This window comes from Delphinus delphis, chromosome 21, assembly GCF_949987515.2.
Source record: "Delphinus delphis chromosome 21, mDelDel1.2, whole genome shotgun sequence".
NCBI classification, from domain to species: Eukaryota; Metazoa; Chordata; class Mammalia; order Artiodactyla; family Delphinidae; genus Delphinus; species Delphinus delphis.
In genome coordinates, this window is record NC_082703.1 from 6,240,726 (window position 1) to 6,264,175 (window position 23,450).

Sequence of the window (23,450 nt, forward strand, 5' to 3'; positions counted from 1 at the left end):
TGTTTTCCTGCCTGGATCCTGACAAATATAGCTTCTAAATAAAATTCTCCAATTAAAAAACAAAACAAAACAAAAACAAGGTTTCTTAAAAGAATGGCTGATTATAACATCTGGGCCAGACTATACAATAAGCCTGGCATATCTTGTACCAGAAATCAAAGAAGCTGTCAAAAATCAATGGGTCATGTCAAAAGGACTTAGAAGCCAAGAAGAGGGGGCTCCAATTGGCATCATATGGGATCATTTAAGCAATAAAAGAATGACAGCAACTGATTGAGACACATTCAAAATACTTAATATATGTATGTATACACATAAATACATATATGTTATGCAAATGAGTTCATAAAATACTTTAAAAAACAGTAAGAAACACAGTTCCCTTTCTGTAATTTTAATGGGGTTTAGAGGTGAATAAAAATTAAATCTTCCATCTTATCCTAGGAGTCCTTTTTTTTTTTTTTTTTTTTTACGGTACGCGGGCCTCTCACTGTTGTGGTCTCTCCTGCTGCGGAGCACAGGCTCCGGACGCGCAGGCTCAGCGGCCATGGCTCGCGGGCCCAGCCGCTCCACGGCATGTGGGATCTTCCCGGACCGGGGCACGAACCCACGTCCCCTGAATCGGCAGGCGGACTCTCAACCACTGCGCCACCAGGGAAGCCCTAGGAGTGTCCTTTTTTTAAAAGATGGATAAATATTTATACCTTGATTGTGGTACTGGTTACATAACCATATGCGTTTGTCAAAACTCACAGAACTACACCTTAAAAATGGTAAAATTAACAATATGTAAATATATCATAATTTTTATATGAAAAAAAGAATGTCCTCAATGAAGCAGTAAAAATTATTAATTTTATTAAGTCTTAATTAAAAAGACTGCCTTTGCTTTTTTTTTTCCCCTTTTGGACAAAATGGAACAAATCTAAAAATATCCCCAGTAACAATCAAAGTCTGCAGCTCAAGGCCCTTTTAACATGACACTAATTCTATGAAATAGCGTTTGGTTTCACAGGAAGCTGGCTGAAGTTGACAGCTGTTCTATAGACCAAATTGCCAATTTTATCATGTGCCAAAGTCTCTCCAAACATTTTATGTGCTGTCTGAAACTAGACAAAGGTGATGATGTAAACTAAACAAATATGATAAAAGGTTTTCACAAGTGGGAATAATGTGAATTAAAGTTTTTATGACAAAGGAAATGTGATTAAAATTATGCAAGAACATAATAAATTTATTTACTTTCTTCTCTTTTGAGAAGAAATACCTATATCTCAGGTGAAGGCTGGAGTCAACACCTTTCATGTTTATCATAGAACTATCTAGTCCCATTTATGAAGTGGATGTATGGTTTACAAAGTCACTTGCCACCATGCCTCCAAAAAATAACCCCAGCCCAAGCAAATCTAACAGTAGAGGAATGTCAGTAGTGCTGGTACTACCAAATATCCATTTACAAGTTTGTTTATATGTTTTGTAAGAATTAGACAAAAAAAATTATTAGAAAAATACATGACAAATTATTTTTATAGCGATATATTCCAAAATCACTAAAAAACACGTTACGCTCCTGTACTGTCCATCATCACAAATTTCTCAGCTTTAACCTCATTTGGGTCTCTTCCGTGCTTCCCTACAGTGCCTCCTTTCCCCCAGCACCTGCTTCAACATTTACCATATCAAGCTCCCAGTGTATCCCATCCCACTTCCTTTACCCTCAGATGACCTAGCCTCCTTCTTCATCAACAAGGACATCAAGAGCCAGGAACTCCTCCAATGCCCCTCTCCTACAACTCAAAGCTTCCTTTCTCCCCCTCTAGCTGTGGAAGGGGTTTCTCAGCTCTTCCTCACTTCTTAATCCACTTCTCCCCAAGCCATATTCCATCCTTTTGTTAGTATCTTTTTTCTCAATCTACTAGCTTACTCTCATCAATTAAGTCTATCTGGTCTATTGTGTCATTCAAAGATTGTGTTTCCTTATTTATTTTCTGTATGGATGATCTATTGGTGTTAAGTGGGGTGTTAAAGTCCCCCACTATTATTTTGTTACTGTTGATTTCTGCTTACAAACATCCTCAAGCCACCTCATCCTAAAAATTCTTCCCTCAATCCTTGTTCCCAGTCAAGTGACCACCTTCTCATTTACTAACAGTTTACACCACTTCTATTGCCATCCAAACCCCCCATTCATTACTTAAATACTGTTTTAAACTCCCACCACTAAAATCAATGATACCTCTTTAATTGCCAATCCAACTTCTTCTCTCCGGTCCTCATATCACTCACCTGCAAAATAACTGTGGCCTCGCTTGGTCTGTATCACATGACGTTCTGATTTTCCTTCTATCCAAGTATTCTCGCTCAGTGTCTTCTGGGTCCTCTCTCTCTCTCACCCATCCTAGATCTCAAAGCTCTCCAATGGCAGCATAATCTGGTTCGGTAATTCACGTATGCTTCCATTTGATGACTCTCAAATCACTGTCTCCAAGCCCTGTCTCCCTCCTGAGCCCCACATCTATTGTTTTGTTCCCAGACAACAACTCCTCAACACCACAGACTCTAAAATTGGACATCAAAAAACCACAAAACAAAAACAGAAAATCACAGACGTCTCTCTAATCAATCACATACATTGCATCAAGAGCTTGGCTCTCAGTAACCACCGTCACTAACTGGCTTTCAGCAGAAATGAAATAAAGGCAGTACATAAACACTTGGCAAGTCTTTGTATTTTTTTTTAAGCTCCTCTATTAACCAATCACTAGTTCTTTTGGTACAAAACTAAACCAGGGCTTCGCTGGTGGCGCAGTGGTTAAGAATCCGCCTGTCAATGCAGGAGACACGGGTTCGAGCCCTGCTCCAGGAAGATCCTACATGCTGCGGAGCAGCTAAGCCCTTGCGCCACAACTACTGAGCCTGTGCTCTAGAGCCCGTGAGCCACAACTACTGAGCCCACGTGCCACAACTACTGAAGCCCACGTGCCACAACTACTGAAGCCCACGTGCCTAGAGCCCGTGCTCCGCAACAAGAGAAGCCACCGCAATGAGAAGCTTGTGCACCGCAACGAAGAGTAGCCACCGCTCACCACAACTAGAGAAAGCCCGCGTGCAGCAACAAACACCCAACGCAGCCAAAAATAAAATAAATAAATAAATAAATAAATTTATATATATAAAAAACTAAACCATACATATCTTCCCATAAAAACCTGTTCCTCTTCTTTGTCATTCCTATGAAATCTTTAATCCTATGAAATACTAAAAATTCAGAATTACCTTCTGTTTCTCCTGCAACCCTCACTTGCAGTTGATACACACCTTTGAAAATTTTTTGAGGGACTTCTCTGGTGGCGCAGTGGGTAAGACTCTGCACTCGCAATTCAGGGGGCCAGGGTTCAATCTCTGGTCAGGGAACTAGATCCCACATGCATGCTGCAACTAAGAGTTCGCATGCCACAACTAAGGAGCTCACATGCTGCAACTAAGGAGCTGGCGAGCTGCAACTAAGGAGCCCACCTGCCACAACCAAGACCTGGTGCAGCCAAATAAATTTAAAAAAAAAAAAGAAAAAAGAAAATGTCTTTCGAATCTATGTAACTTGGTTTTTTAAAATATGTTTTTCAATTATTTTTATTTATTTATTTATTTATTTATTTTTGGCTGTGTTTGGTCTTCGCTGCTGCACACAGGCTTTCTCTAGTTGCAGCGAGCGGGGGCTACTTTTCGTTGTGGTGCCCAGGCTTCTCATTGCAGTGGCTTCTCTTGTTGCAGAGCATGGGCTCTAGGCACGTGGGCTCAGTAGTTGCGGTGTACAGGCTTAGTTGCTCTGCGGCATGTGGGATCTTCCCGGACCCGGGATCAAACCCGTGTCCCCTGCATTGGCAGGTGGATTCCTAACCACTGCACCACCAGGGAAGTCCCCTATGTAACTTGTTTTGAAACACATCCAAAAAATAAGATAGATACATGTGATAAACATAATAAGTGCTAACCATAGAATCTAGGTGGTGGATATATTGGTTTTCACATACAATTTCAACTTTTCTAGATGTTTGAGAATTTTTATAATAAAATGTTGAAAATAAACCTGTCTACATTCAGGCATTGTTGAAACACATGCCCTTTTTGTTTCTTTTCTGACCTAATTGGGAGCCTAACTAAGCTGTCTCCCCAAACCCTCCCACTGTAGCTGTCCTCCAAGATGGCTCCCAAAGACCCCTGCCTCCTACATTCACATGCATGTGAAGTGGCCTCCCACACTGTACTGGGGCTGGTCTCCACGACCAGTAGTATACGGCAGAAGTGATGGTGGATCACTTCCCAGCTTAGGTTAGAAGAGACTGCAGCTTCCAGCTTGCATCTCAGCACTCTCTCAGATGACTCGTTCTGGGGGAACACGTAAATCCCCCAGGGATCTGGTTAAAATGCACATTCTGATTCGGCAGGTCTGGGGCAGAGCCTGAGATACAGCATTTCCAACAAGCTCCTAGGTGATGCGTATGCTGCTAGTGTAGGAATCAAACTGCAATGCTGCAAGTATAGCTAACAAGGTAAGAAAAGAAAGAACACAGGGAGAGGTTCTCCGTTTTTTCCCCTGCAATATTTAAATAGGTTAATATAAAGTCAAGCCTTTGTAGTGGTTCAGTGCAACATCATCTCAATACATTCAATTCTGCCGAGCAATGCTTCTCAAACATGAACGTGCATATGAATCACCTAAGGATCTCATTAAACTGCAGCAGCAGTAAGACTGGAGCAGGAGAGATTTTGCATTTCTAACAAACCCCCAAGTGACACTGAAGCTTCTGGTCCACGGCCCACACTTTTTAAGGAGTAAGGTTTTATTTTTTTTTTTAATATTTATTTATTTGGATGTGCCAGGTCTTAGTTGCAGCACGTGGGATCTTTTAGTTGCAGCACATGGGATCTAGTTCCCTGACCAGGGATTGAACCCAGGTCCCTGCATTGGGAGCGTGGAGTCTTAGCCCTGGACCACCAGGGAGTTCCAAGAGTAAGGTTTTAAAAGGCTGCTATACCTTTTTTTTTAAGTCTGACATGTTTTATTATATAAATATGTAAAATTTACATGGCAAAAACCACAATAAAGTCAAAAGATAACGAATTTAGAAAAAAAATTTGCAACACGTGTGACAACATGTTTATCTTTTTTATTAGTTTCCTATTGCTGCATAAGAAATTATCATCCAGGGACTTCCCTGGTGGTCCAGTGGCTAAGACTCTGCGCTCCCAATGCAGGGGGCCGGATTTCGATCCCTTGTCAGGGAACGAGATCCCCCATGCCGCAACTAAAGATCCCACGTGCTGCAACTAAAACCCGATGCAGCCAAATAAATAAATATTTAAAATGTAAAAAAACCTATCATCCAACACTTTTCAAGTTTCAGAAACGTCACCCTGAAAGACAGACTCTTGAAATGGTTTACAAATGCCCATTACACATTCCAGCTTTAAGCCCAATCCCTCCAGCACCATCACCCACCCTGTGTCCACACCTGTACTCAACCAATACCTGACAACTCCCTGCACAATGTTAAGATCTTAACTTCTCTAACCTTAACCTGAAAACACACTTTTGTTTTGATGACATAGCAAGCCCGGACAGTCGTCAGTTCAGCAGTCCTTCCCCTTTCCCTTCAAGTGAGCCTCGGTCTAGTTTGCCTACCTATACGCTAAGCATTTCATCTTTCTACTCTGTCATGGGGCTGAAGTCCCACGGCTACTTATTCCACATTTAGACAGAAATTATGGACCTTTCTTCACAATTAACCTCTCACTACATGTTTTTACTCATACAATTTTTAAAGATATACCATAAAACCCACCTTTTAAAGTGTACAATTCAATGGTCTTTAGTATATTCAGAGTTGTGCAATCATCATCATCACTAATTCCAGAATATTTTCATCTTCCCCAAAGGAAACCCCATACCTTTTATCTATCTTCCCCAATGTCCCCAGGCCCCCAGCCCCTGGCAATGACAAATCTTTGTCTCTACAGATTTGCCTATTCTGGACATTTCATATAAATGGAATCATACAATATTTGGCCTTTGTGACTGTCTTCGTTCATGTAGCATATTTTCAAGGTGCATCCATTTGTAGAATGTCTCAGTACTTCATTCCCTTCTATGGCTAAACAATTTCATTGTATGAATATACCATATTTTATCAGTTCTTCAGCTGATGAGCATTTGGGATATTTCCCTTTTTGGCTATGATGAATAACGCTGCTATGGACATGCGTGTGCAAGTTTTCATGTGGACGTGTTTTCAGTTCTCTTGGGTGTATACCTGGGAGCAGACTTGCTGAGTAATATCCTAGCAGTATGCTTAACGTTTTGAGCAACTGCCAAAACCATTGAACCATTTTACATTCCCACCAGCAATGTTTAGAAATTTCATTATCACATTTTCAACCAATGAGGATGTTGTAATTCCTGAAGCAAAGGAGACGTATGCCCCCACCGTATAACGATAATTCTCTACGAAGAATATTGCATTAACAAAACAGAAGTATATTTCTGGCACGACGACACAGAATAAAATGTTAAAGGTCCGAATATACTGAGTAAGCGAGTTAACCTTTCACAGCCAGCAGTTCTTTCACCGTAAAGTAGGAACGCTGTGATGACACTTACGTTGCAGTCACCGTTAAGATGAAATAAAACAATCCAAGTAAAGGTGCTTTCCTACACTGATTATCCGTGATCCAATGCGGGGCAGAGCTTTAGGGGCAAAGGGCTAAATGCCCAGTTCCCTCTCCTTCCCTCACGTTCCTTCCCAGCGGGAGGGGTTGCTGAGTGACGGAGGAGGCTGCAGCCACCTCTCTCCTCGGGGAGAGCCGACCTGACGAGCCACGCAGGAAAAATTGTTAGGACTCGAAAAGCAAGAGCCGGGCCACACCAGCCCAACCTCGTCCCCAGGCAAGAGATTCGCAGCCTGCTACTCAGCTTCGCAGGTCAGCGCAGGATCTTCTTTCCTCCTTTCATGGTAAGACATTTATTATGGTTGAAGCAGAAGACGAGGGGCAAAGAGAACACAAGCAAACCAACCCCCCCACCCGCGATCTTAGTCTCTGTCTCTCCAAAGACCCCCTAAGGAAAACACAGGAAACACGATTCATTACAAACTCTTGGAGGTGTATCAATCCCAATGGCCCTCACCCCCCAAAGACTACCCTGTCGGACCCCCCTGGGACAGATGGCGCAAAGCTTACCTGGTGGCCTCCTCCAGCCCGACCCGGCTCCGACCAGGCGCCTCCAGAGGGATAGTAGCCATCGCCTCCTCCGCCTTCTCCCGGCCAGGTGGTCTCAGCCGGGCCACCCCCGCGCACTCGCCAGGAAATGGGAGGCTGGGGGGGTTCGGGGCGGGGAGGATATATGGGCGGAGGTGGGTGCACGGGCACATCTCCACCCCCAGGCCCGTAGTAGCGCCCATAAGACGGACCGTCACTGGGGCCGTAGCCCGAGCGCCTCAAGGCCGACATCGGCTCCACTGCCCCCGGGCGCTTCCCGCCCCCCAAGGCCGGCCCATTGCGCAGGCGCCTGCGGGGGAGCGCGACTGGACCGCAGGGAAGGGGTGGTCGGCCGGCAACAGCCAATCCCAGGCCGGGTCCCGCCCCCTCAGCTTCCGCGTCCTGAGAGAGGAAGGACGGAGGTCCGTGGCTCTGGGGTCTGGGAAGCAGGAAAGCGAGGGGCGGCACCGTGTTCCTTTAAAAGGGAAAACACTTTTCCCCACTGTCTATCCAATCTAGATTCCTCTTCCCCTCTTATCAGGGTTGCGGAAAGCGTATCCCAGGACCGCGCTACGGCCCCGCCTCTTCTTGAGGACGGGCACGTGATGCCGGAAGTGGGTGGGGGTAATATGGTGGCGTTTCCGGCAGGCCCCGGCTACTGAAAGCCGGGGCGAGGAGTTGGTCCGTGTCCGGATCCCTGTCCCGGTCCCGCCGAGGCGGCGACTGCGATAGGAGGAAGGACGTGTTGGACGCGCTGGCCCACCGCCACTATACATTGCAGCCTTATCTCAACTCAAAATGAACTATATGCCCGGCACCGCCAGCCTCATCGAGGACATCGACAGTGAGTAGTTCGTCTCCTCCGAGTGAAGTCTGGGGTGAGACCCTTCTTCCCAGGAGGGTGCCTCTTAGGAGGGAGCTCATAGAATGAGTCTGGGCTGGGGGCGGTGTGTTTTTAGTAAGGTTCTGGACGTCCGGCGTTGGCATCTTCCACAGGATGCAGGAGCCACGGGACACACCGTTTGCCCACCTCCTAGCCTGCTCCCTGTATCCTGTCTCTCGCAGCCTTCACCGGCCCCCGGGCAAACTGTAGAATTCACTTCTGCTTTTCAGGGATGCGGCTGCTGAGGCCCAAGTGTGAAAGTTGGCCGCCTCCCCGGTGCATCATCTCCCACCTGCGGCATTTCGAAGTACCAGGTGGTTACTGGTGGATGAATGAGAATTCTTAGAGAAAGGATTCTTCAAGAAACGAAAAGAGTAATACAACAGCAGTTGGACTTAATTAGCACTAAACATAGGATTTATGCTGTGTGGCCGTTTGCAATCTTTTACCGTTGAGGGTATTTAGACTTTAGGGTTATGGTAATGGAGACCACTGCCGGACCAGGTATTGCTTTTTCCAGAAAGACTTGAGTCACTCACTTCAAACTTACTTTTTTCTTCTGTTAGACAGTTTTCTCTCGCATTTATTAAGAGCTCCCTTATTCCTAGTCACTGTCCTGAAGAGGAGCTCACTTCTGTACAGTTGTCTTTCCTTTTTCCAAACTCTCATCTGTGAATTATTCCTTAAACATTTTTAAAGTCTCAATCGTGTGATCTGTCTCATTAACTTGTAATTGCTGCAAAACGGTTTACACACAGTTCCAAACAAGTTACAGGAATCTCAACAGTTACTATGTATGTAAATTAAAGAGTGAGTTTATGATTAAATTCTCTTCCTGTCGTTTGAAATCACTTTTTAGATCCAAATTAGTGATTTTGCTATTGAAGGGAAATGTAGGTTGGACCAAAGTCATGTATGAATAACCACTGTACAAGCCTGTTTGTAATGGGTGATGAAATCCTCAGTCTTAGTTATCTGAGGATGCCCTTTTGCCCTCACCTCTCTTGTTATGTATCTGAATTATTTGAGGCCCCTAACACATCCTGCCATTCTACTAAAAATAATTGCTTTTCTCAAGCCTCTAACCCCTTTTGTGCAGATTCCAAGCTCCTCCTTTACTGAAAGATTTGAAACCATTTCATATGCACCCTTCACTGTGACATTCAGACACTCTCCTCTCCTCAGTCTTTCTGTATTTTCACCCATCCTCTCATTTGAATAGGAAGTATTCCTCCCTTTCAGTTTGTGTCTTATTTCTCTTTCCTTCCACTGCTTCTGGAACCTTCTTCCATTAATATCCTGTTGCTCTCATATCCTCTCTCGCTCCCGCTCTGAATCCTCCCCTTCATGTATGTTCTTGTCTGTCGAATTTTTTCTCAGTTGTGTTTCACCATCAAATTCCTATCCCTTTTTTCACATCTTTACCCCCAAACCTCTTGAGTAGTCTCCCATTTTAACTCTACTTCCTGACCACCTGCAATAGACCACCTACCTCTATTACCCCTGCAATCTGATTTCTTTTGTCAACACACTACTGAAACTGCAGTCTTAAAGACACCTTCTGATGCACTTCTCCGAGCTCTTCCGTCTCCTCTGCAACACTGTGATAACGTTACCACGGGATTCTTCATTTTCTTGATTTCTCCAACACTGGTACTTGATTTTCTTACCTCTGCAACCGTTATTGTTCCCTAAAATAGATGGACACTTAGGTCCCATCTTTAGCTTGCTTCTTTCTTTAAATCTCTAGGAGGGCTCCTGGACTTTAATTATTATATCACCTCTTTGTGGACTTATTCAAAAACTGCTGCGATCCTGACTTCTTTGGCCAGTCTTACATCTCCAGTTGCCAGTTGACATTTCTACATAGGTGTCCTGATACCACTTCAGAATCACTACAGCTAATCACCTTCCACTGAGCTTGCTTCTTTTACTCCCAGCTCTTGGTAAATGGTCCTCCCTGACATGATGACTCAGAATTCCTACATCTTCTTTAACTCATCTCTTCAGCACCCCACTCTCTCACACATACCCACATATACAAACACACTTGGCTGACAAATCCCATCCCTTATAACTGCAGTGTCTTGGTCCTCCCATCCTGTCCCTTCCCATCTCTCCCCTGGTTCAGGTCTCTTCTTCATGTCTCAGACTCTGGGTCTAGCCTCAAAACCGTTCTCTCTTTTCTGCCAGTTTAATCTTCAGAGTTTTCTTGTTCCCAGGAAAGTCACATCCAGACTCAGCCTCTGCTCCCAGGACTTCTCTGACTTCATCTCCTGTTATTTCCCTTCACACCCTCAACTTTTCGCCAGACATTTGGATACATAGCTCTTTTTTCTTCTGCCTCAATTACAGATTTCCCTCCTCTTCCCTTTCCCTGTCACTCTTCCTATGGCCAAAAATGTCCAACTCAGATACCTGCTCCAGCTAGATACAGTTTCTCTCAGTCTCACATAATTAAGATTTGCTCTCTTGTGGTGCTTAATTATAGACCCAGAAAGCCTATAAATTCCTTCAGGAAAGAATCACTGTCTTGTTCCTCTGTTCTGCATCTAGAAAGTACTTTATCTGTGGCATTAAGGAACAAATGAATGACTTTGGCTACCTATTCTAGTGACGGGCTATCATTCTTCAGTGTCAGCTCAGGGTCACCTCTTCAGAGAGCTTTTCCCTAGCCACCCTCTCTTCAGTAGCTTCTTCCCCTCTTTTTCTCATTCTGCTATCTTGTTTATTATTCCGCTAGACTACGCGCTATAGGGCATTTTTAAAAATTTGTTTGACTTTCTCCACCAGGAATATAAGTTCCATAAGGTTGGTGACTCTAAATGTTATTCTGTACCGCAGCGGTCCCTAACCTTTTTGGCGCCAGGGACCGGTCTCACGGAAGACAGTTTTTCCACGGACTGGGTGGCGGGGCGGGGGACAGCTCAGGCGGCAATGTGAGCTGTGGGGAGCCATGGGGAGCGGCAGATGCAGCTTCGCTCACTTGCCCACCTCTCACCTGCTGTGCGGCCCCGGTTCCTAACGGGCCTCGGACAACAGTCCACAGCCCAGGGGTTGGGGACCCCTGCTCTACTCTATATCTAGGCCCCAGAACAGCACATAGCTCTCCATAAATTTTATTGAACTTTTGCTCTAGTTTTATTATCAGTGTCCTCATTCTGCATGTCTGAGGTATTTATTTTATTTAAAACCTTCCCTGATTCCAGAGTTTGAAATAGCAGCTCTCCATCTCGGTTGAGGGGAAAATAATTCTTGAATTAAGATCATAAAGATCACCTAGATTCAATTTCCAAATTTGCAGGTATGGAAACTGACATGACACTGAGAGGGTTTAACTGTCAAGCATCAGCATCTAGAACCAGTCGGTCAGGCCCCCTGACTACGTGCCCAGTCCTTCCCCACTCTGCCGCCTCCTCAGATTCTTCCATCACCAGTCTTCTCATCTAAACACCGTGCTGCCGGGGTCATCCCTCTAATTCCTCAGTGAACTCTGCCTTAAATACACTGGAAGAAGTAGTAGAGCTTAATCTGCTATGAACTTTGTTTTTGTTGTTACCCTGTAAACTCACAGGCTAATGGACTTCTCATTGCAGTGGCTTCTCTTGTTGCAGAGCACGAGCTGTAGGCACATGGGCTTCAGTAGTTGTGGCTCGCGGGCTCTAGAGCACAGGCTCAGTAGTTGTGGCGTACGGGCTTAGTTGCTCCGCGGCATGTGGGATCTTCCTGGACCAGGGCTAGAACCCGTGTCCCCTGCACTGGCAGGCGGATTCTTAACCACTGCACCACCAGGGAAGTCCCAACAGTGCATTTTTTAAAGATCTTTTTCCCTCTCCCCAGAAAAGCACTTGGTCCTGCTTCGAGATGGAAGGACGCTTATAGGCTTTTTAAGAAGCATTGATCAATTTGGTACGTATTAGTCACGGACTTCTCCTGTACTCTGGATAATAAGAGCTGCCCACTGTATTTTTGTGTTGTTTCATATCGAAGTTTGTCTGCAACTTTTTTCACGTGTCTGGCATAATAGAATATTGGTTTGAATCATTACATCATTGTTTTCTAAATTACAATTAGGTGGTTCAAAAGCTTGTGTTTACAAGCTTGTATTTCTAAAACTGGTTTTCACTAGAACATGCGCTGACAGTGTTTTGGACTATTTTTTATTTTCCCCATTAGAGGGAGCCAGATGATAGAAATAAACTCAGTCCACTGAAAAAGCTGCTCATTTGTACATTGGCTTGGGTGCGACTACTCTTCAAAGCAGTTCCTGCCCTGAAGGTAATCCCTCCCTGTCCAATGAAAAGTGGGTCAGAGGCCTTTGCTGAAGCTTTTTAGGGACCCCCAACATTAAGCTCAGGATTTTATACCTTGGGATACATTAGACTCAAGGTCTTGGTCTTGGTTTTGCCTCCTGCATTTTTCTAAAGAGACCTTATATTTGCTTCTGTCTTAAGGAACTTCTCAGTTCATATCAGCATTTGCTGGACATCTGCATAGGTCAGTGGCTTTGGGCCTGAGGAAAAACAACATAATTGAAACACATGTAAGAATTATAGACGATAAGAGCACAGATACCGCATTTCTTCACGTAAGACAAACAGCACCAGTTGGAAAAGGAAAATGAATTATTCTTCACAGATTGTGGTTCTAAACCTTAAGTCAAATTCATCAGACTACATGAGGGAAAAGTGGTAAATAGTGGCTTTACTCTCACATTACCAGATTATGGTTATCTGACAAAGGGAAAAAATAGGTTACCGTTATATCGTAATCCATGAGTACCTACATTGGGTTAAATGAATCCTAAGTACTGAAACAAAGTTAAATCTTCGGTAAATCATCACACACACATACCCACGCAACATAGAAAAACGTTTTCCTTCCAAATAAACCCAGAGTTTTAATTTCTGCAGTTGTTTGGGCTTTAGAGTTTTCCAAGTGCCCTGTCATTTATATTTTCTTATAGCCATGTTGATATTAGCAACTAACTCATAAGGAATTTAATTTTCTTCATTTATTTCCACCATCCTCCTTATTAGTGCAACATAATCCCAAATACTCTGTTTGCAGTTGTTTAAAAGTCTCCTAAGTGGTTTGTCTCAATGTAATAGGAAGAGATTGTTTGAAATTTTAGCTTTTTCCAGAACTAGAAAGTTTGAAAGTCATGTACAGCTAAATCTTTTCTACTCAAAATAACTGATTAATTGAGTAATGGACCTTTACCTATAAAGTAATTTGAACTAAATATCTTTGTTTCTTCCCTGTACACTTATAGCTAACTTAGTGCTACATCAGACTGTGGAGCGTATTCATGTGGGCAAAAAATACGGTGATATTCCTCGAGGGATTTTTGTGGTCAGAGGAGAAAATGTGGTCCTACTAGGAGAAATAGTAAGTGAAAACTGTTAAGCTGCTATGGCTCTTGATAATCATGCCAGTTAGGTTTCTTTTTTGTCTTTTCAAGAAGGAAAAAATATATTTTCCACCTTCACCCAGCTTCTCAAGGAAACCACCCAATTAGCTTAGGAAAGCTACATTGTAAAAGGAAAGCTACAGAGAGCAATTAACTTTGTTTCAGTGCCTCCTGGCATTTTAAAGATTTTGATCCCATTAGCAGCAAAATACCACTGATTTTTACCTGATACCATAAAAAATACTGTCCTACATGGGAATTCCCTGGCAGTCCAGTGGTTAGTACTCCCGATCTCACTGCCAAGGGCCCGGGTTCAATCCCTGGTCGGGGAACTAAGATCCCACAAGCCACACGGAGCAGCCATAGATATATATATATAAAAATATATATATGTAAATACTGTCCCACACAAATGTGTTCGTTAGTATGTTGTTATTGTATCTCTAATAGCAGAAAATTGAAGCTTGATATCTAACAGGAGAAGAATAATTCAATGAAATGTGGCTTGTTAACACTGGAATATTTTGCAGTCATTTAAACAATTGTTTACAAATGGTTTTTCATGACATAAAGGTTATTAGTGGTGTTTGGGGGAAAGACACACTGCATATACAGTGCGATATCTATGTTTTTTAAAGCGGGGAGGGGAAAGAATGGCTGCAGAAGAAGCCTTTCTGTTAACTTTCCGAGGATGGGCTCAACTTCACTTGCATACTTAGCTCCCAGCCAAGGAGGAGAGGTACCTGTTATCTGTTGTCAGGAAAGCCAGCTGGCAGGTGAAAAATTAAATCCTCTAAAGTGGTGTTACTGTAGGTCTGTATGTCTGTGTATGTGAACTATTAGAAAACTCTTCGCCCAAAATATATATTAGAAGTACTCAGACATTTTTAAAGAAAATAAAACTTGATTTCACATTTTACATGAGACACATTTACTTTAAAAGAAAAGTACTTTATTTAATACCTTTGACTCGATCCTCATGCTTCTGATTATTGGGTTTTCCAGGAAAATCAGACCTTGGTGTTTGCTTGATTTTATCTTTAAAGTTTTCAGTAAAGTTTCCCAATCCCTAGCCACATCTTAAATCACGTTTACAGGAGTCTTTGGAGTGAAGTAGTTTGGTCCGTAGCTGTTTTTAATGGTAGACCATTTGACAAAGTAAGGAGGTAATTTTGCCAGGGTCATGTTCGTTCAGAGACCTCATGTCGTTAACAGCTAGAAACAACTAATCGATACTGTCCAAGTATTGCTATGAAATAACTTTTTCTAATTTTAAAAATATAGTTGTGGTTGATATTTTTGGTTTCAGTGTATGTTTAAGCAGCGGGAATTGTCACCTCTTTGTTTTAAAGAGGAAATGTATTACTTTGCTGTGGGGGGAAAGATTTAAGTTAAAATATCCACGCATACTGTGCTTCAGTTGTACAGTAGTAAACACCACATCCATGCTTTCTGTGCCAGTTACATTGGCACAAACATGCCCCTGTGTAGATGTATGTGAAGAGAAGTGAACTTGTGTTTATTCTTGAAGCTTCATTGTTTCCTGGGAGCCCTTTTGAGGAGAAAAGTGCTCTTTTTTTTGTATGTTATGGTTTGGATGCTGCAGAATTCTTATAGTGGTACCACTAAAGAAATATGGTTCAGGAAATGCTTACATAGTTCTATGAATCGGTAGTCAGTTTGAAGACGTTATGAACCAATTCTAGGAAAACTCAAACCTAGAAGCCATTTGGATTCTGTAAACATTCAGTTGTTTGCAGAGTCCCTGGATTCTACCTCAAGGATGATGAGACACACAGCCTTAAGTAATAAGCTGATTGTTAGGAAACAGCATTATCATAACCACATGAACAGCTCAGCACATAATATTGAAAAGCCCAAGAAGTAGTACACTAAGCCAAGAACATTATCTTCCCTCCTGCTGCCCATGGGTTGTGAGGGAAGATTACACTTGATAATATATATTTTGCTGGATGCAGTTAACTTTTGACCCAGGGCAGGGCTTGCTTATGTAATTTATGTGGCTTTCATTCTAACCTTTCTGGTGAGAGTCCTCCATCTGCTCTGTCACTGCCTGCGGGTCCCGAGGCCTTAGCAGCATCTGAAGATAAGTATCCAGTGGTCGGCTGGAACGTCTGGAGAGTTTGTGTATGTGTTGATGCCTTCCCAGAATTTTATAATTAAAAGTCAGAGAGGAGGATGAGAAATAAGAATGCCCTGTCGGTATAGGCTTTCCATGTTACTAAAACACAGAGTGACACCTGTATACTCATCTTAAGGAGAGTGAACTGAGTCTGTAGATAGATAATTTTTTTGTTTTGTTTTGTTTTTTTGTGTGTTTTTGTTGTTGTTTTGCGGTACGCTGGCCTCTCACTGTTGTGGCCTCTCCCGTTGCGGAGCACAGGCTCCAGATGCGCAGGCTCAGTGGCCATGGCTCACGGGCCCAGCCGCTCCGCGACATGTGGGATCTTCCCGGACCGGGGCACGAACCCGTGTCCTCTGCATCGGCAGGCGGACTCTCAACCACTGCGCCACCAGGGAAGCCCTGTAGATAGATAATTTTATAGCAAGGTTCTGCATTATAAAATTGGTTATCAGATGTTTAGAAGGTGTTCAAAAATAAAAATATTAAGCATATTATGCCATATTAAGTGGGAAAAGTAGCCAATATTTGCGAGAAATACATTGGGGCCAAAATGGTATCGTAACCTAACTGGTCTGCTGAGGTTTTCTCTAGAAGACTTGTTGCCATGAAGGGGGAAGAAGTCCTGTGTTATAATGTAACAACTCCTGGTTAATGCGGCAGAGGGACAGTTTATTGCCTTTGGCCCGGGAAGGAGCCAGGACCGGCTGTGGCCTGGGGGGTGGGGGGGGCAGGTGGTGGTGCTACTTTGAATCAGTGTTCTCTACCTTCTTACTGAGCACAAACCCCCAGAAATTAGGCTGACTTTGATCATGTATAAATACAAAATTTATTTTAAGCCATCTTGACCTCAGTACCTTCTTTCTTGGATTCCTTGGGGCTGGGGAAATAGCTGTAAGCAGCCCTAATATTTTTTTTTTTTTAAGAGAAGGCGTACTTGTCTAATGTAGGACTTTACTTTGGATACACGAAAGCTTTGTTATACATGCCGATACTGATTCCTGTTAAACCACACTCACATGTGTTCTATAGGAGCATTGCCAGCCATTTCTTTGTCAAATTTATCTGTCCATAGGATATTTCTGCCCTATCTCAAGTACAAAAAATAACCCAAGCTGGATATAGGAATCCATTTAGGAACTGGTTTGCCTTTAGATCTATGATGTTTTCTATTCTTGGTTATCAGGTGAAGTTTTCCAAACCTGCTTGTTTTGTAGGACTTAGAAAAGGAGAGTGACACACCCCTCCAGCAAGTGTCTATTGAAGAAATCCTAGAAGAACAGAGGGTGGAACAGCAGACCAAGCTGGAAGCTGAGAAGTTGAAAGTCCAGGCCCTGAAGGATCGAGGCCTGTCTATCCCTCGAGCAGATACTCTTGATGAGTATTAAGTCTTCTGCTCAGAGGCTGTAGCTCTTGGGGAGCAGGGGCTGTCACCAAACCAAGTGACACATTTGACGAGAGACTGCAGAGCTTTGAAAAGTCATTTTTATTTGGAATTCTTTCACATATGCAACATGAAGAAATTGTGCGTTTTGTTTCGGTTATTTTAATAACAAAATCATTTAAAGAAACAGTGGCATGGACTCCTTTCACACGTCACTGTGGAGCCAGCAACTACTTCTTTATATTGCTCTTCTCCCCCCAAATTAATGGTTACAGGGAATATTCTTCATTTGCTTGTAAATAAAATATGAATCTCAAAATTGCAATGTTATTATTTCCCAAGTTTGAGTTGCCTTCAGTGAATAGTCATTAAATTTCTGCTCTCAAAGGTATAAGCAGTCCATACACACACATGCTGGGATCTCCCTTCTGTCACAATTCCAACCTACTAGTTACTTATGAAGGAATATTTTCATACCAGATATCCTGTGGGTCCTCCTTTCTCCCCTTGTCATGGTTTTTTTCTGATAAGAAAAACAAGTTTTCAGGCTTGAAGAGGGCTCTCTCCGTGAAGTTTTGCACTTACTGATTATAAGAGAAGCTGGTGTTTGTTTGAGAAGCAGCTGTTTGCTTCACCAACAGCTATCCCAGCTGCGTTCCCTTGAGATCCACATAACGACTTCTCTAAGTATTGTTAATTTCGTTAGGTTTTCTAGTCCTTTGGATTGAGTCTTGAGCCTCCTATGCTGTGATCAAAAAGCACAGATAAAATCGTGTTGCAGTGACTGATATATCTAGGTTATTCTCAGCCAAGCCAAGTGATGCCCCTTTTCTGGAATGATGTTGATCACACAGGAAGCGTAAGAGGCTGTACTTTCCGAAACCTGGACTCTGTTCTAGCACTTTGGGCTCAAGCAAGTCACTTTTCCTCCCTGATTCTCAGTTTTAACTGTAAAACTATTCCAGATACTTATTTTATAGTCTGTTGAGCAAAGACATTCTTTGCAGGGAAGATATTTATAGCCAATTCCTATGTTTGAGTTATTTTATAGTATTAAACATACCACATTTTATGAGCTCAGGTGTTTTTAAAACTGCGCCAAATGCAGACTTCTGAGCTATTCATCATTGGGTTGGTTTCAAGGTAGCTAATTTGTGAAGAACCGTCGCACTTAATGATTTATCTAGTGTGTTTCATCTCTAACCTTACTGTTGAATAGCCGGAATTTGTTATTAACTTCCCCACAAAGGGGAGACTTGTGGAAGAGGTGGCTAACTTTCACTACAAGAAGATGTTCTTTGAGAGTCAGCAGAATTACAGCATTCTGTAAGCATTCTGCTTTTTTCTGAGCACCACTGTTTCAGAATATCCGGCACCTTCAAGAGATTCGGATTCACTGTACTCGTCTTTTCAACCTCCTTCAAACAATTCCAAATGCAATCAAAAGAGTCATGATTCAAAGGAGAGAATTTCCACAGTAGTTCAGGAATTTCCAAGCCATAGCTGGGCTTCAGTTGTTACGCGTAATAACATATTGCCTTTAGACCTTTGTCACACAGGCAGCAGCAAAGAGAGCTGAAGCATGGAATGAGACTCCCTGCTTCCCTCCTGTTCTGTCTCCCTGCTGCTCAGAGCCTGCCCTCAGCTTTGCCCAGTCCAGGCTTTTTGCAGGTACTGAAATCGTGCTTTTTTCCTGGACCACTGCGGGTACTCCTCTACTGTTAATCAGGCTTCAGAATCAATCTCAGTTCTATACCTTTGTTTTGTCTTTAATAGTTTCTTCCAGTAGAGGTTCCCATGAGACCACTTTCAAGGAAAACAAACAAACAAGGAAGATCTACTGCAGCCCCTTTCCTGGCGATCTTTATTCTGATATAACTGGGTACAGCAGCCTCTCTCTCTCCCAGCTGTTCTTTTCCCCTTTCCTTGGCCCTTGACCTTACGTCACATGTTGTCGGCTGAATTTAAGCCACAGTATCTGCTCTCCCACCCTGCTCGGATAAACTCCCAACAGGCCCTGGATACTTAGCAGAACCAGATGCCCTCACGCTGCCATTGTGCAAGGCTTCTCAGGGATGCCACATCAGCATGAGCCCCAGGGGTATGACACAGATGTGATGGCTGGAGAGTGGCCTCAGTTTTGCTCACAGGAGTATGGGTGGCAGGTCAGGCAGAGTGAGGTGCAGACGGCAGACGGTGCAGGCCAGCAGGCAGAGCAGATGCAGCAGGCTCTGGACGAGGCCGGAATTTCCTGTTCTCTCTGCTTAGGACATACTTGTCCCAGATAACTGCAAGAATCCTTCCCTCACGACCTGTTTTAAATAGCACACCTCCCCCCTCCCCCCACCTATATCCTCGGCAGCTTTGCTTTTCACCAGAGCAAGTATCACAATCCAACATAAGTTTCACTTCTTTACTGTCTGCTCCACTCCCCTACTAGAATGTAAACCCTTAAGGACAGAATTTTTGTCATGTTCACTCCTGTAGTCCCACATCTAGGATGATACCGGGCATATATCAAGTCTCAGTACATATTTTTGGGGTTGAAGGATGGGTTGATGGACAGATGGATGGATGGGGAATGCAGTGAATTCAGGCTGGTCAGATAAGATGCTTCAGAGACCAGTAATGCCTCAAAGGATGAGGACAGCAGGACTCACCGAGCACCCCGGAGTGGAGTGATTAGCAGAGATCCTTACACTGAACGTGGAGATGTTCTCTTACTGCCCTCACTGGAGACCACAGCCCCCCAGGCATGAAGAGTCTGGAGATGATTGGTGCGTCAACGTCTGGAAGAGCATCCCAGGGAAACGGGGTTGGGGGTGGGGGAGGACTTGTCAGGATTGCTGGAGGCAACAGATACTCTTCAGTCTGTGTTCCTCCCAACTGCAGTGCCCCACCTCCACCTTGCATATTACCCCTTTGGGGATAAAGAGCAAGAGACTGCTTCATGGGTGCTTGCTTTTGCCAGCGAAGCAGGTTTTGTATCTAGTTAAGTGACCCAAGACCTCCTAGCCTGAAAGAATTAGGAAACCCACCCTAGAAAATGGCACGTACCTACCTGTCCCAAAGCTCTGGGGCTGTCCACCCTGGTTCACACTCCCCTAGCTGTCTACTCCTCCAGCTCTGCCAGGGCTCCTTGGGAGCAGAAAATAAAATCAAGTCCTCTTTTTTTCTCATGTCTCACTTCACTGCTTTGCCTCTTCTCAACCTCCTATTTTGTACCTATTCTCCTTTAAAAAAAAAAAAAATTTTTTTTCCCCCTAACTTCAGACATTCAGCAGCGGTTGCTGCAGGACCCAGGGGTAGAAAATGGTCTCAAATGCTGCTGCTCTGGAAACACAGAGCATTGAGTGGTGTCAGAGCACCAGCCGGCCAGCAGCTAGAACCACAAGGAAGAGAGAGGGCCCAGTGCTGGCCGTATCCAAGGTCAGAAACCCAGATTGCCTGGGAATTCATCCCTAAGACCCAGTTTTATTGACGAATAAGTTTGCATACAGTAAAATTCACTCTTTTTAGTGTACAATTCTGTGAGTTTTAACAACTGCATATAGTTATATCACCATCACCCCTGCCCCTGTGAATTTAACTTCTCCCTCCTTCCCCAGCCCCTGGCAACCACTGATCTGTTTTCTGTCCCTACAGTTTGTGTTGGCAACTAATTCAAAATTTTCTAAAAATAGTGTGCAGGTCAAATAAAATATCTGGGAAGTTCAACTCAGCCCACCTGCCTTCAGTTTGCTCTTCTGGTTAGGCTATTACAGAAGACAGAGAGCTTTAACTGTGGCCCCTGCCAACGTCCCTGGCTCACCTGCTGGAAACAGGCAGACGAGGACAAGGGAACCAGTGTAAGGGGATAGCTGGGCATGCTGAGCATCACCCTGAGATTTGTCAGGCATGAGAGGCAAATATGGGCCCTGCTTTTCAGAGAGAAACAGGAGATTTTAAAACGTGAAGAGCACACAGGCGTAAAAAAGAATGAAATAATGCCATCTGCAGCTACATGGATGGACCTAAAGATTATCATACTAAGTGAAGTAAGCCAGACAAAGATAAATACCATATATCACTTATATGTGGAATCTAGAATATGACACAAATGAACTTATCTACGCAACAGAAACAAACTCACAGACATAGAGGACAGACTTGTGGTTGCCAAGGGGGAGGCGGGTGGGAGAGGGATGGAGTGGGAGTTTGGGATTAGCAGATGCAAACTATTATACAGAGAATGGATAAACAACAAGGTCCTACTGTAGAGCACAGGGAACTATACTCAATATCCTGTGATAAACATAATGGAAAAGAATATGAAAAAGGATATATGTATATATGTATGTATAACTGAGTCACTTTGCTGTACAGCAGCAACTAACACAACACTGTAAATCAACTGTACTTCAATAAAAAAAAAAAAAAGGTGAAGAGCACAGGCTGTGCGTCCCGGTTTCTTCACTTCAGAGCTCTCCGAACTTGGACCAGCGGCACCTCTCAGCTCCTTGTCTGTAAAATGGGGATCTAATAGCACCAGCTCTTTGGGTGGTGGTAAGGAGTGAGTGAACACGTGTGAAGAGCTTAGAGCCAGCCCTGGCTCAGGAGCGCTCCACGCCAGCCGTTATCATCTGCTGAGTCCCCCCAGACTCATGGGATGCCTTCCCTCCCCTCACTGAGCTTACACTTAGTCTCCTCTGTACAAATATGATAACAGGGCTTCCCTGGCGGTCCAGTGGTTAAGACTCCGTGCTTCCAGTGCAGGGGACGTGGGTTCGATCCCTGGATGAGGAAGTTCTGCATGCCACGTAGCACAGCCAAAAAAAAAAGAGTGATAACAGAACGGCAACCAACTCAAATTGAGGAATTAAGTGCTGGATTACATAAAATGTTCTCCAGGGTTCCCTGGTGGCGCAGTGGTTAAGAACCCGCCTGCCAATGCAGGCAACATGGGTTCGAGCCCTGGTCCGGGAAGATCCCACATGCCGCGGGGCAGCTAAGCCCGTGCGCCACAGCTACTGGGCCTGCACTCTAGAGCCCACAAGCCACAACTACTGAAGCCCGCGTGCCTAGAGCCCGTGCTCTGCAACAAGAGAAGCCACCGCAATAAGAAGCCCACACACCGCAACGGAGAGTAGCCCCCGCTCGCCGCAACTAGAGAAAGCCCACGCACAGCAACAAAGACCCAATGCAGCCAAAGATAAGTAAATAAAAATAAATGTATTAAAAAAAAAATATTCTGTGAAGGGAGGTAATCCATAATGACCTCAAGCCCAATGAGTTAAACTTGCCTTAACTTTCTGCTGCCCTCTCACAATGTCCCCTTTGGGGGAAAACTCTTTAGGTATTAAATAAGCATATACTCTATAAGCAGGAAGGAAGAGCTGGAAGAAAATCAGTACTTATCGATAATCTACAAAGTGCCAGGCTCCATGCTTCCCAATCATTTACTAAACATTTATTCAGTATCTATTAATTATCTAGCCCTGTGCTAAGTGCTGGGGAATCAAAATTTGGAAAGGATCCAAGTCCTCATGGCATTTACAGGGCCTTACGGATGGAGCTCACAGACACGGAAAGGGGGGATCTACAGGTGCGGGGGCAAAGGGTCTACGGGAAATCTCTGTTCCTTCCTCTCAGTTTCTCTGTGAATCTAAAACAGCTCTTAAAACAGTCTTTTAAAAAAGGTGTGTGTGGGGAATGCCTAACAGTCTTATTGTTACTGTGATAAATGTCTGTCGGGGGGGGGGCCCAAAGGTATTGAATTCTAACTAAAGAGTAGGGGGACGGGGTGCCCAAAGGGAAGCCTTTCAGGGAGTAACGCTGTGAGCTGCCCTGAACGTTGAGGGCATCTCGGGAGCGCGCTGAGCTGGGCAAGATGAGAAGGGTGGCTAGGGGGAGACGCGAGGGCCCAGACACTGGCTGAGAAGTCGGGGCTTGGTCCTGGGGGCTCTTGATGTATTGTTACCTGATTCAAGCCTTATAACCACCCTGAGAGGATTACACAAAGAAAAAGAAAATGAAAAAGAAAACATACTCTATTTTATAGATGAGGAAGTTCAGACTGAAGTGAGGGGCTCCCAACCATAAAGTAAGTGGTGGGAGTGGGATGGGAAGTCTGTCTGAACTTGACCTCTGTGCTTTCTGCCCTCCAGTCCACAGCTTCCCCACACGCCCAAGGTCAAAGGCCGCTGGCGATGCCCAGTACTCACCTCCTCGGGGCCGGGCCACACCAGCTCCAGGTCCCCTCCTCAACTCCCAGCCTCTGCTTCCCGGGAACCTGCGGAGGAATCTTCCCATGCCCACCCAGCTGGCTCTGACCTCTGCCTCTCTCTCCAGCCTTGACTTCCCTCCGCACCCTACGGACATTCCACAGCTGAGC

The 23,450-nt window shown here is 44.2% G+C and overlaps 2 protein-coding genes and 1 long non-coding RNA gene across 8 annotated transcripts in view; 1 reads left to right on the top strand and 2 right to left on the bottom strand.

The window, feature by feature from the left end:
* BAG4 (BAG cochaperone 4) overlaps positions 1-7,538 on the bottom strand; it is a 31,383-nt gene extending 23,845 nt beyond the window's left edge. For both annotated transcript variants that reach the window (XM_060001090.1, XM_060001089.1), the window contains exon 1: positions 7,237-7,538. In XM_060001090.1, the coding sequence (XP_059857073.1) occupies positions 7,237-7,506 (270 nt within the window). In that variant the 5' untranslated portion in view covers positions 7,507-7,538. The remainder of the gene's footprint in view (positions 1-7,236) is intronic.
* A 347-nt stretch (positions 7,539-7,885) lies between these two features.
* On the top strand, positions 7,886-17,396 carry LSM1 (LSM1 homolog, mRNA degradation associated). Of its 2 annotated transcripts, XM_060001091.1 has the most exons (5): positions 7,886-8,098; positions 8,368-8,451; positions 11,978-12,046; positions 13,413-13,528; positions 16,911-17,396. In XM_060001091.1, the coding sequence occupies exons 1-5, from the start codon at positions 8,053-8,055 to the stop codon at positions 17,079-17,081; spliced, it is 486 nt and encodes a 161-aa protein (XP_059857074.1). In that variant the 5' UTR covers positions 7,886-8,052; the 3' UTR covers positions 17,082-17,396. The 2 variants fall into 2 exon arrangements, with proteins under 2 accessions (XP_059857074.1, XP_059857076.1); XM_060001093.1 differs by lacking the exon at positions 8,368-8,451 and having other exon boundaries at positions 7,895-8,098.
* Positions 17,357-23,436, bottom strand: LOC132417483 (uncharacterized). Of its 4 annotated transcripts, XR_009517857.1 has the most exons (6): positions 23,281-23,436; positions 21,754-21,865; positions 20,889-20,994; positions 20,139-20,215; positions 19,738-19,866; positions 17,357-19,365 (listed from the first exon to the last, which is right to left on the bottom strand). It is a non-coding gene; the product is annotated as an uncharacterized lncRNA (long non-coding RNA). The 4 variants fall into 4 exon arrangements; XR_009517855.1 differs by lacking the exon at positions 20,889-20,994; XR_009517858.1 differs by having other exon boundaries at positions 20,139-20,994.
* Between the last annotated feature and the right edge of the window lie 14 nt (positions 23,437-23,450).